The sequence below is a fragment of the Sus scrofa genome, chromosome 10 (assembly GCF_054392235.1).
Source record: "Sus scrofa isolate SSC_HxYL_T2T_F1_AM1 chromosome 10, Sscrofa_HxYL_maternal_Yorkshire_Landrace_v2.0, whole genome shotgun sequence".
Taxonomy (NCBI): domain Eukaryota; kingdom Metazoa; phylum Chordata; class Mammalia; order Artiodactyla; family Suidae; genus Sus; species Sus scrofa.
In genome coordinates this window covers 37,512,997-37,527,180 of record NC_139392.1, presented here as the reverse complement: position 1 = coordinate 37,527,180, position 14,184 = coordinate 37,512,997, and the positions used below count along the sequence as shown (strand labels likewise).

General features: G+C 34.6%; 1 protein-coding gene across 1 annotated transcript; it reads right to left on the bottom strand.

Moving 5' to 3' along the window:
• Positions 1 to 11,236: 11,236 nt before the first annotated feature.
• LOC110258425 (olfactory receptor 4C13-like) lies at positions 11,237 to 12,163 on the bottom strand. The gene has a single exon (XM_021081692.2). It carries the CDS (start codon positions 12,161 to 12,163, stop codon positions 11,237 to 11,239), a length of 927 nt encoding a protein of 308 aa, XP_020937351.2.
• Between the last annotated feature and the right edge of the window lie 2,021 nt (positions 12,164 to 14,184).

The following is a 14,184-nucleotide window of genomic DNA, read 5'->3' as shown; positions in this document are numbered from 1 at the left end:
TGACTTATTTCACTCATGGTGAGAGTCTCTAATTCTATCTATGTTGCTGCAAATGACATTAATTTGTTCCTTTTTATGGCTGAGTAGTATTCCGTTGTGTATACCACATCTTCCTAATCCAATCATCTGTTGATGGACATTTGGGTCGTTTCCATGTCTTGGCTAATGTGTATAGTGCAGCAATGAAAATGCAGGTGCATGTGTCTTATTCAAGAAAAATGTTGTCCAGATATATGCCCAAAAGTGGGGTTGCTGGGTCATGTGGTACTGGTATAGATTTCTAAGGTACCTCCATACTGTTGTCCATAGTGGTTGTACCAGCTTACATTGCCACCAAAAGTGCAGGAGGGTTCCCTCTTCTCCACAGCCCCTCCAACATTTGTTATTTGTGGATTTATTAATGATGACCATTCTGACAGGTGTGAGGTGATATCTCATGGTAGTTTCATTTGCATTCCTCTAATCAGAGATGTTGAGCATTTTTTCATGTACTTGTTTTCCACCTGTATGTCTTCCTTGGAAAACAGTCTATTCAGGTCTTTTGTCTATTTTACAATTGGGTTGTTGGCTTTTCTGCTATTGACGTGTATAAGTTGTTTGTATATTTTAGAGGTTAAGCCCTTGTCAGTTGCCTCATTTGACACTACTTTCTATCATTTTGTGAGTTGTCTTCTTGTTTTCTTTTTGGTTTTCTATGCTGTGAAAAATCTTGTCAGTTTGATTAGGTCCTATTGGTTTATTTTTGCTTTTATTTCTGTTGCTTAAGGAAACTGATCTCAGAAAATATTTGTAAGGTTGATGTCAGAGAATTTTTTGCCTTTGTTCTCTTCCAGGAGTTTGATGGTGTCTTGACTTATATTTAAGTCTTTCAACCATTGTGAGTTTATTTTTGTGCATGGTGTGAGGGTGTGTTCTAGTTGCATTGATTTACATGCAGCCATCACTGTTTCCTAGCAATTCTTGCTGAATAGACTGTCTTTTTCCCATTTTATGTTCTTGCCTACATTGTCAAAAGTTAATTGAACATTGGTGTCAGGGTTTAATTCTGGATTCTCTATTCTGTTCCATTCATCTCTCTGTCTGTTTTGGTACCAGCACCACACTCTCTTGATGATTGTGGCTTTAAAATACTGCCTGAAATCTGGAAGAGTCATACCTCCTGCTTCGTTTTGTTCCTCAGAGTTGCTTTGGAAATTCTGGGTCTTTTTTTGGTTCCATATTAATTTTTGGATTGTCTTTTAGTCCTGGGGAAAATGTCATGGGTACTTTGGTCTATTGATTTCTTTTTTGGTGGTATTTTTGTCTGGTTTTGGAATTGACATCATAGAATGTCTTTGGAAGTGTTCCTTCTTCTTCAACATTTTGAAAAATTTAAGGGGGATGGATATAATTTCCTCTTTGTATGACTTGTAGAATTCACCTGTGAAAACATCTTGTCCTTGACCTTTATTTGTAGGGCTTGTTTTATGACATATTCAATTTCCTTTATAGTGATTGGTCTGCTCAGTTGATCTATTTCTTCTTGCTTCAGTTTTTGCAGGCTTGTAAGTCTTTACAAATTGTCCATTTCTTATTGGTTGTCAAATTTGTTGGCATATAATTGCTGATAGTATTCTCTCATGTTTTTTTTTTTTTTTTTTTTTTTTTTTTTGTATTTCTGTAGTATCTGATGTGACTTCTCATTTTTCATTTCTGATTTTGTCTATTTGGGTTTTTTCTCTCCTCTTCTTGGTGAGTCTATCCAGAGGTTTGTCAATTTTTTTTTCATCATTTCAAAGAACCAGCTCTTTGTTTTATTGATTTTTTCTGTTGTTTTTTAATCTCAATTTTATTTATTTCCTCTTTGAACTTTATGATTTCCTTCCTTCTGCTGACTTTAGGTTTTGTTTGTTGTTTTCTTTTTCTAATTCTTTTAGGTGTGTATTACATTGTCAATTTGAGATTTTTCTTCTTTTTTGAGGAAGGCCTGTTTTTCTATGAATTTCCCCGAGAACTGTTTTTGATGCATCCCATAGATTCTGAGTGGATGTGTCTTCATTATCATTTGTCTCAAGTTACTTTTTAATTTCCTTCTTGATTTTCTCATTGACCCACTGGTTTTTTTAGTAGCATGTTGTTTTGTATCCACGCAGCTGTTTTTTCTCATTTCTTTTCCTGTGGTTGATTTCTAGTTTCATGCCATTGTTGTAAGAGAAGATTCTTGAAATAATTTCTACACACTTAAATTTGTTGAGGTTAGCTTTGTTCCCTGGTATGTCATAAATTCTTGAGAATGTTCCATGTGCACTTCAGAAGAATGTATATTCTGATTTTTTTTTGGATGTGATGTCCTGAAATGTCAATTTAGCCTAATGTTTCTATTGTGTCCTTTAGGATCTCTGTTGCCTTATTGATTTTCTCTGTAGAGAATCTGTCCATTGATATATGTGGGGAGTTAAATTCTCCTACTATGATTGTATTCCCATCAATTTCTCATTTTATATCTATTAGTATTTGTTTTATGTATCTGGGTGCTCCTATATTAGAGACATATATATTGATTATTATAATATACTCTTCTTGAAGGGATCCTGAACCATTAAATAGTTTCCTACTTTCTCTTTCTTTATGGCTTTCATTTCAAAGTCTACTTTGTCTGATATGAGTATTGCTACTCCTGCTTTCCTGTCTTGTCCATTGACATGAAATATACTTTCCCATCCCCTCGCTTTTTATCTATATGGGTCTTTTGCCCTAAGGTGTGTTTCTTGTAGACAGCAGATCGAAGGATTTTGCTTTTTTATTGAATCAGCCACTCCGTCTTTTCGTTTGATCATTCAGTCCGTTGACATTTAAGGTGATTATTTGTAGAGATATATATTTATTGTCACTTTAAACCTTGTTTTCCTGTTGATTCTATGTTTCTCTTTCCTTCTTTTATTTTTTGGGTTGGATGGTTTCCATTTATTTTATGCTTGAATACCTTTCTTTTCTCCTTTTGTGTATGTAATGTTCGGTTTTGATTTGTGTTTGCCCTGTTTTTTTTATTAAGCCCTTCCTATATATGCTTGTTTTTGCCTGGTAGTCATATAGGCTCAGACACATCATTAAAATAGAAAAAAAATGAATCTATATTTTCTTACTTTCCTTCCCTAAATTGTGTGATGTTAATGTCTTTTTTTTTTTTTCCCAATAACATCTTCTTGTTTAGGTCTGTATGCTGGCTTATTAGTGACTGCTTTCCAGTTGTTTTACTATCCTAATTCTTCTTTTTTTCTTTTTTCTTTATTTTTACATTAGAAAAGAACTTTCAGTATTTCTTTTAGAATGGGTTTAGTATTGCTGTACTCTTTTAGCTTTTGTTTGTTGGAGAAATTCTTTATTTCCCCTTCTATTTTAAATGATATTCTTGCTGGATAGAGTATTCTAGGTTGTGGATTTTATCATTTCAGCACTTGAAATCTATCTTGCCGCTCCTTCTGGCCTGTAGTGTTTCTGTATAGAAATCAGCTGATAGCCTTATTGGGGTTTCCATAAAATTAATGCTTTGCTTTTCTCTTGCTGTCTTTAGAATCTTCTCTTTATCTTTAACTTTTGCCATTTTTATTATAATATGTCTTGGTTTGGGCCTGTTTGTGTTCTACTTGTTTGGGGCCTTCTGTGCTTCCTGTATCTTGCTATCAGTATCCTTTAGATTTGGAAAGTTTTCAGCCATAATTTCTTCAAATATATTTTCAATCCCCTTTTCTGTCTCTTTTCTTCCTGGAATTCCTGTTATGTGTAGATTGGCCTGCTTCATATTATCCCATAGGTGTCTTATATTGCTTTCATATTTTTTCATTTGTTTTTTGGTCTGCTGTCCTGATTGGGTTATTTCCATTATTTTATCATCCATGTCACTAATTTGTTCTGCATTATTCATTCAGGTCTCTATTTCCTTTAGCTCAGTTTGTATCTCTGCAAACGAATTTTCTAGCTGTCCTTGGCTCTTTCTTATATTTTCTATTTCCTTTCTGGGGGAATCTGCATTACTGTTCATATCTTCTCTTAATTCCTTCAGTATTTTTACTATCTCCCTTTCAAACTCATTGTCAGACTGTAAGGGCTGTTTCACTGTTGATTTCTTTAGATGAATTCTCCTGTTTTTTTTTGTTTTTTTTTTTTTTAACTGGCAATCATTTCTGAGCTTCTTCATCTTATAAGGCTACTTCTATGCAAGAATATCCCTTTGTATTTTGGGGGGATTATTATTTATTTTTGGTGTGGGAGTTTTAATATTTACTGTCTCTTTCTTTGGTGTGATCAGACTTTTATTCCCAGCATGCCCATTGTATTTTCAGGGAGAAGGAGAGAATGGGTAGGACCAGCACTCGGTGCCTAGTCTTTGGGCGCTCAGCAGCAAGGACACGAGGAAGGAGGCACAGGATGCTGCTAGTTGCAGGACCCTGAGATATAGTAATAAGCTTTAGGCTGATCTTCAAGGTGACCAGAGCATTTGGGAGAAGCAGCAGCAGGGTGCATGAGTTCCCAGGGGAGTGAGAGCAACAACAGCTTATGTTTGATTGCCCTTTTCAGGGACCCCTATTGACATCAGACTCCCAGTCCATCCCACTCCCTCCCCCAACCCTTGACAACCACAAGACTTTTCTCCAATCCATGGGTTCATTTTCTATGGAAAAGTGAATTTGTTCCATATATTAGAATCGAGATATATGATTTCATATGGTATTTGTCTTTCACTTTCTGACTTACTTCGCTCAGTATGAGAATCTCTAGTTCCATTCATGTTGATGAAAATGGCATTATTTTGTTCTTTTTATGTCTGAGTAGTATTTCATTGCATATATATATATACACCACATCTTCTTAATCCATTCATCTGTTGATGGACATTTAAGTTGTTTCCATGTCTTGGCTATTGTAAATAGTGCTGAAGTGAAAATACGGGTACATGTATCTTTTTCAAGAAAGGTTTTGTCTGGATATGTGCCCAAGAGTGTGATTGCTGGGTCATATGGCAGTTCTATACTTAATTTTCTGAGGTACCTCCATATTGTTTTCCATAGTGGTTGTACCAATTTACTTTTCCACCATCAGTGTAGGAGGAAATATTTTCTCCAAACCCTCTCCAGCATTTTTTATTTGTTAATGATGGCCAATCTGACAGGTGTGGGATGGTACCTCACAGAAGTTTTTACTTGCTTTTTTCTAATAATTTGTGATGTTGAGCATTTTTTCATGAGCCTGTTGGAAATCTGTATACCTTCTTTGGAGAAATATCTATCCAAGTCTTTTGCCCACCTCACATTCCTTTATTTAAAAATATTTTGTCAAATTCAGAAGTTGAATTTATTGAAACTGTATAATTTTTTACTGCCACATCTCTGGCATATGGAAATTCTTGATCTAGGGGTTGAATGGAACAGCTGCTGCAGGCCTATTTCCATAGCCACAGTAACACTGGATCTAAGCCACATCTTCTACCTATGACATAGCTTGTGGCAATGCCAGATCCTTAACCCACTCAGCAAGACCAGGAATTGTACCCACATCCTCAGGGACATTATGTTGGTTTCTTAAAAAACTGAGCCACAATGGGAACTCCAACAGTTGGTTTTTAAGTTGTCAAATTTTCTGGCTCAGATGTGTTCATGATATTTCTTACCACTTGGTTAATACCTGTAGAATCTGAATCTGCGGTGCTGTATGTGCTTTTATTCTTGATATAAGTAAATGTGTCTCCTCCTTGTTCTCTCTCTTCTTCCCTCCTTCCAGCCCCCATCTTCCCTTATTATTCTTGCTAAAGCCTTAAAACCTTTACTGATATTTTCACAGAATTACTTTTTTAATTCATTGATTTTTATTGTTTTTTTCCACTGATTATTTTCTCAACATTCTTTTCTGTCTTCTTATTTTGTGTTAAATTTTCTCATTAAATTTTTCTCTATATGTCAAAACTTTTGATAAACAATATTAAATGTTATTTTCTAACATATATATGTATATATGATATGTGATATATATATTATGTATTTAATTTTATGTATACATTATATCTATAAAATTGTTCAAATTTCCCTTCATAGACTATATTACTTCCCAGAAATTCAGGTATATTATTGATCCAACTTTTATGTTAAAATTTTTGTTTTTTTTTTAATTGAGTTAAAATTCATTCTTTTTTATAATGGATCAACAACATATTTTATAGATATACCACAAGTTTATTACTCATTCATCAGTTATTAGAAATTTGGTTTCCTGTGTTTTACTGTGAATGGTTCTGCTATGAAAATTTGTACATGTTTGCTTGAACGGCTGTTTGCAAATCTTTTGAGTATTTATCTAGGAGAGGATTTGCTGGGTCATGTGGCAATGCTATATCTAACTTCTGAGGAATAAAACTATGTACTCACCACTTCACAATATTTTACATTCCCACTGGCAACATTCTCTTGCTTTCACTTTCTTAATAAAGTACGTTGATGCACAAAGGATTTAAATTTTGCTGGAGTCCAATTCTTCTTTTTTCCTTTTGCTACCTTCGCTTTTTTTTTTTTTTTTAACCTTCGCTTTTATTGCCATATTTAAGGAACCATTGGTTAATCCAAGGTCAAGAAGATTTCTCTCTATGACTTTAAGTAAGAATTTTATACTAAAGGTTTTTTTTTGTTGTTGTTGTTTTCTTTCTTTTCTTTTTTTTTTTTTTTTTTTGGTCTTTTTGCTATTTCTTGGGCCACTCCCGTGGCATGAGGATTTTCCCAGGCTAGGTGTCCTAGGTGTCCTATCAGAGCTGTAGCCACCAGCCTATGCCAGAGCCACAGCAACGCTGGATCCGAGCCCCGTCTGCGACCTACACCACAGCTCAAGGCAAAGCTGGATCGTTAACACACTGAGCAAGCGCAGGGATAGAATGTGCAACCTCATGGTTCCTACTAGGATTTGTTAACTACTGCGCCACGAGGGGGACTCCCATACTAAAGGTTTTTTTTACTTTTACTTGGTCATTTGTTCCTTAATCTATTTTGAGTTAATTTTCCGAAGTGACATGAGGTAGGGTTCTGATTTATTCTTTTGTATTTTGATATCAGTTCAATACCAGCTCATTTGATCTCTCTTTTTCTTCTAATCCTAGACCACTGTTTTAGTTACTGTAGTTTGTAGTAGAGGTAGAGAAGTGTGAATCCTCCTAATTTGTTCTTTATTTTTCACGACTGTTTGGCTCTTTGGGGTTCCTTGAGGTGCTTTGTAAATTTTAGGATCAGCTTTTTATTTCTATCAAAAAAGACTGTTACATCTTGATAGGGATTGCATTGAACCAGCAGATATTTTGTAGAGTATAGCTGTCTTAATTATACTAATTGTTTAATTCATGAAAGTGGGAAGTGTTTCTCATTATTGGTTTTCTTTTATTTCCTGAAAAAAATATATAGTTTTCAATGTAAAGGATATCTATTAATGAAGAAGGAGAGTCAGCAATGTTGGTGATTTTTCTCTCTGAAACTAACAACAGGTTTTCCTTGAACTCTTTGCTTGGGGAAAAGTATGGGCCCTGTCTTCACATTTTTCTTAGAAGGAAAGAACCTTCGAAGCTCCTGTTTGCCATACCTGGTTTTCTGGCTCTTTTCACTAAAAATCTTTAAGATCTTCCAGTGTTCCCTTCACTCACATGCACAAGTTCTTTCTGACTGAATTCCTAAGTACTGTTAGCATTTTACAATCCCCAAATTCTTGAACTATCTTTAATGTTCTGCTTTCAATAATTGTATGTACTTCTGAACCCCTCAAATTATAATTTCCATTTGTGAGATAATATGAATAATGATTTAACTTTCCCAAAGTTACCCTTAAATCTTAAAGATGGTCAGGACACCATATATCTTACTTAAAGTTATTTCTTTTCTTCCAACTGCAAAAAAATTATTACTATATTCAGACTTTCTTAAAGGCTCTTGATTTACTTACAATTAGTTCTTTTTCAAGCTGTTTCTTAAGGATCATGCAAATATGCTTTTCTTCAGATCTCTCTTCAATTCTTCCACATATCCCAGTTATAATTGAATTTAGCTCTGAATCCATCTTGGAAGGTTGCACTTCAAAATCTTTATGGCCATTGAAAGTAGGCTTCTGGAATGATACACTCTCCTAAATCCTGACCTGTCCAGATTGCTGAGATTCCTGCCCCTTGTGCCTCATCCAAGAGTGTACATGTTGTAAATGGCTGAACATAGGGTTTTTGATTATTGACCAAACTGGTTTTGGGCAATCTTCCAGTCAGCTTCCTTCAAGTCCCTAATGATCCAACCAAATCATTAGTCCAAACACATGAATCAGTATATATTGCACATCTGGACTTTTCTCAATCCAAACAAATTGAACAACCAGGTGCACTGATTTTTTTACCCTCTGGGAGGATTTCTACTACCACTGACCTTCAGGGATTTTCCAGAATGGGGCTGTAGTGCTGCATCTCTCCACATCCATATTATGCCTGCTTATCATTGCGAAACTATCTTTATACAAGTCCTAAGTCTCCTCTTTCTCTGTCAACTGATCATAGTTAACTCACTATGACTTCATCTGTACACGCAGGGAGAGAGAAGTGTAGCAGGAATGGGAAATGTGAGCAGTTTTGCCTTTTATTCATATAACTTTGCCTTTGGATCTTACTATACCAGATTGCATATATAGCACATCTATTTGCTGATGGGGTAATGCTGTGCCCACCCACATTGATGACTTTGATGAGTCAGATAACACCATGTGCATGTTTTAGAGTGCATGGACAGTGCATGTTTTAGAGTGACTTGGTGGCCCAAGGTTAAGAATTCAGTCTCTTGTAAGGCCCACTAGCAGGTCAAGAACAATTTCTCAAAAGGATATTAGTTATTTGAAAAGGATGAAAAAACTTTGCTACATGATCTTATGTGCCTATACAACAATTCACACATGAGGCCTACTAAAGACTCCACATATCCTTCTGCCACTGACATATCAAACACCACACACCTACTGGATCATTTTTACTAGTGGCAGAGAAGCTTACATGGCAAATTTCTCTGTTTTATAGTCTTTTCTTCTTATATTCACCACTCAGAACAGTAGCATTTTTAGTCATCCAATAAATGGGCCAAAGCAGTACTCTGGAATGAAAAATGTCTTGCCTCCAAAATCTAGTTATGCCCACTCAACATAGTGTAATTTTTTTGGTTATGAGAGGGGACAAATGGAATATGTTATTTTTAACATAAAAGGGACAGCTTGGCATACCCTCCAAAACTGTGTTGTTAATTTCGGCTCTTTTTTTTGGAGGGTGGGGGAAGTCCCTTAATGCATCTGAACTGAATGAAAGCATCATTTGGATTTCTCTTTATTTCCATTGACCTACCAGTTATCAATGTGCTTGATTCATTACTTGGGATCAAAATATTTGTTGTTTAATGAAAGAAGGGCAAATAAAATGAATGGAATATATTTACACTGAGATTGCTTTTTGTGTAGACAGAGCTGCATGTTTTTAAAACTGCTTCTCATAATAAAATGTTACCATAAAACAAAGTTATTAACATAAAAATATAACAAAAACAACCAAAGTTCATAAGATGATGAAATATTTCTAAGAGCCAGGATAATATCAATAAAAGATTTATTCATATTATGGCATACTAAGTTTCACCTTATTTTCATATTCCTAGCTTACATGGGGCTGAAAACCTTGTGGTTTCCAAAAGAGAAATAAGCATAATTCTTCTCAGATTCTGAAAAATATATAGTATAAAAAATTTCCTGGTCTCTACTACTAATTTTTTGTTTGTATTTTCCTGAATGTATTAATTTTCATTTATATTTACATTTATTAATTTAGTATTATTCATGAACCCAGACACTATGCTATTTGCAGAAATTATTGTTAGCAAGTTGGCAAGTACTTTATGGAGCATGACTCTTTATTTAATGCATTGAACTTCCTGTCTGACATTAAATATCCTTTTATTTAAATCAATATATTTCTGATGATTTCTGAGCCTACATTGGTGACATGAAAAATATAGAATTATTACTAATGCTGAAAGGAAATTTGGAAATGGCATACATTTGTTATGCTGTAATGGTTAAATAGTCATAGCCTTTATATTCCTAAAGTAGCTATACTCCACAGTATTACAGTCAACATATTACCACCAGGAGTTACCATAGTGGCTCAGTGGAAATTAATTCAACTAGTATCCATGAGGATTCAGGTTTTATCCCTGGCCTCACTCAAAGGGGTAAGTATCTGGTATTGCCATGAGCTGTGCTGTAGTTTACAGATGCTGCTCAAATCTCACATTTCTGTGGCTGTGCCATAGGCTGGTGGCTACAGATCTGATTCAACTCTTAGCCTGCGACCCTCCATATACCATGGGTGTGGCCCTAAAAAGAAAAAAGAAAAAATACATTACCACCTACTTTGATATGTAAAAATAAGCAGATTTATTAATAAAGACAATTAGAAATTAATCATATAAATGAACACATACTTGTAATAACATAGTATATAATTATATATATAACTACTTACATATAACTAATTTATATGAGCATATGTATTATGAACATGTAAGGATAATAAAATATTAATATATAAACAATCAAATATATATACATATAACTAATTCATAAGAGCATACTTGTGTGTGTGTTTAGAAATAGAAAGAGGATGAATATTTAGTCCAGCACAGTCTCTTCCCAGGTAAATTTTAACTGGTATAATTAAGCTGTGTTTCCAGTGTCATTGCCTGGTTGTTTATCATATCATTTAATAACATGGCATATGAAGTCAGTTAAATGCTTGTTACTGGTATATCATTATTTCTTTTTTGGAACATTCTTCTTTTTGTTTGTTTAGTCACCTGTAAAATGGGGATAATAGCAGTGCCTATCTCTTTTTATTTTTATAGAAATTACTACTGCATATCAGTGCATTTTTTATTTATTTTATTGGGATGAAAGTTTATGAATCCATATACAATGTTAAATCTAGTAAAACTAAGCTCCAATTTAGTAGAAATTTTCAAATCTCCTGAGTCATCCCAGGCTAGTTTTCCCTTTTCTTGCATCTATTTCTTCTCCCCTCCTTGTAGAATCTATAGTTTCCAGTGATTAATTTTGTTGTTTTTTTTTTGTTTATCTCATAGGTATTGCTACTGAGGTTACCAACAATGCCCCTTTGAACTTTTCCTCAGTTGAATGAACAATGGGCTCAATGTACATTTTATTAATCACTTGAAATAACTTTCCTACTACAAAATTTCCTAATGGCATTTTTCATTTCAGAATTTCTCAGGGTATAGATTAAGGGATTTAACATAGGAGTTATCATAGTATAGAATACAGCAACTGCTTTATCAATGGGTAATGTAGCTGCTGGTCTCATGTACACAAATATGCTTGCAACAAAGAATAAGATGATCACTGTGATGTGGGAGACACAGGTGGAGAGGGCCTTTTGCTTTGCCTCTAATCTATGGGTCCTTAGAGAGTGCAGAATGACTGTATATGAGCCAATCAAGAGAAGGAAGATTAACATGCAGATGAAACCACTGTTGACAGCAACAAAGAGCCCTAGAGTGTGTGTATTAATGCAGGCAAGATCAAGCAAAGGATTCAGATCACACATAAAGTGATCAATGACATTAGGACCACAGAAGGGTAATCTGTATATGAAGACAATCTGTACAGTTGCATGAAGAAATCCTCCCATCCATGACACTTCCACTAGCAGGCAACACACCTGCCAATTCATGATAGTTGTATAATGCAAGGTCTTGCAGATGGCCACATAATGGTCATAGGCCATCACAGTAAGCACAATGACATCAGCTCCTGCAAATAAATGTTCTCCAAATATTTGGCTCATGCATTCATTGAATGTGCTGGTTTTCTTTTCATGGAGTAAATCTAAAATCACTTTAGGAGTATTGACACAGGAATAGCAAGCATCAATAAAAGAGAGATGGGCCAGGAAAAAGTACATGGGGGACTTCAACAATGGGCTAGTAGTGATGGTGACCATGGTGAGCACATTTCCTACCACAGAGATGATGTAGATGATTAAAAACACAACAAATGTTACTTTCTGCATCTTTGGATTCTGTGTTAGTCCCAGTAGAATGAACTCTGTCATATTGTTCCTAGTCACCATATAGTTCATGTTATTGTTAACCATATTACCTGAAAAAAGTCCTTTATTTTTTAGTTCCACCTTGACTTTATTAAGCCTCTCCATCTAATAAATAACAACTATCTATATTCCACTGGATTCTAAATTCTTAAGAAATTTTTTGAGATGGGAAATTTCCCAATCTACTGAAGGTTATTCAAATATGAGTCAATGAGGATATGAACATATGAGTTTAAGGAAATAAAAAGATGAGTGTAAGTAAGATTAGGGGTTTTTTAAATGGGGAATCTTGTATGTAACTCTAGTAAATATATTTGTTTGACTTGGATGAATTGGGCTGAATTCAGTAAGGGGATGGGAGCCAGAGAATGGAACGTCATTTCCAGACTCTTTATAATAATATCAAGTCTACCATGGCACTGGTAATGGGAAATTTATGAAAAGATACAGCTGCTACTGAAAGAGAATTGATAAATTGGGTTTCTGAAATCCAGTAACTTTAGAATAGCTAATAACTATACTTTTGACATGACCATAATAAATAGATTATTTTAATAACATTGCAAATATATGTGAAGCAATTTCATGACAGGCATATTTATAACTATGTGGTACTGTTTTCACAGCAGGTCCATTTTATCTTTTTTCCTCCTTCACCTCCATTACTGCCTCCCCAATCTCCCTACAAAGCCTGAAAAACCCACAGACAGAAAAATGTTGAAATGATAATCCCAGTGGTTGATAATATTTGTTTGATAACCACATTAGGTTAATGATATTTACTGACTATCTTTTGAAGAATGGGAGGAAGATGCAATAGTCTATCACTATTTTTGTAAAGTGTTTAGATGCAATGATTTCTATGTGTAAAAGTAACAAGTTTTAATGAGCATCAGCACTATTGAAAAACTTACCTTCTTTTCTTTGATGATATTAATGGCATTTGATTGTGTTCAGTATTAATACCATTTTCAAGTTGACCTCTTCTTGGGGTAGGTATTTTTCAGTATGAAAGATATTACACATTGAAATATGTACTATTCAGATAATTCAATTTCACAGTACTAAATTATTTATATATATAAATCTAAGTCTCTCCTTCTGGTCTGAATCCTCAAAGAGTTTTCACAGAAGAGCTGGGACTTGAATTCAGAATGGATTAATTTGGAACACTATGGAGAAATATTCTTCTATAGATGGCTCTGGTCCCATAGGCAGGAGGCAGAATATGTGGTGTAAAAACATTCAAATGTCATTCCATCCTTGATGGATATTGCTGTGTAGATATTAACAAAAGAGACATTTTCACCTGAATGCATGGATATTTCAAGTGTTTTCCACAAAGGTTCATGCATCTTGTCTTATAGCTACTATTTTCTCTCTGAGGAGTTAATTATCTCTTGTGATGGAAAGTGATTGTCTAAGAAGAAGATATTTGGGAAAGATATGCTAGAGTAACACTCATCCTTCAGTGGGGAATTGTATTCCCTCACTTGCAAACAAAACACATGAGTTCCCTTTCTCTATCAGAACCTGAGTTTCTAAGAAAGCTGAATGTCATGTGAATAGCAAGGATGGCATAATTCAAATGTGTGGACCAGGGGTATAGTTAAACTATGCACTCATTTCAGAGAGAAAACTGTGTTCTTATCAGTATTTTTTTTATGGAAACCTAGTACTGATTTCTTGAGAGTTAGAACATTGAAGGTGATGCAGGTGCCTCATACCCTGAGATAAAATTTATATTCCTTATGCTTCTTTTTGAAATTACTACTTTGAAATTGAATGGCATAGAGTACTTCCTCACCTATCTTGATTTAATTGCAACCTAAAAACAATCACCCGCCTGTAAGCTGAAGATTAGGCACCCTGAGCATAATTGCTTTGGGGTTAAAGATTATTAGATGTAATGTATTTCAGGAACTTTCCTAGTTTGTTCTAATCTGATTACTATTCCTTTTTTTCCCAAGTACTGTTATTCTAGGAAATAACACAGAAGACCAACATCATGATCAGGCTGAGATCTCCTGACTCCAGCTTTG

What these genes read in the sequence shown, in the direction of transcription:
- LOC110258425 (XM_021081692.2), bottom strand. Translation starts at nt 12,163, where the DNA reads ATGGTGACTAGGAACAATATGACAGAGTTCATTCTACTGGGACTAACA.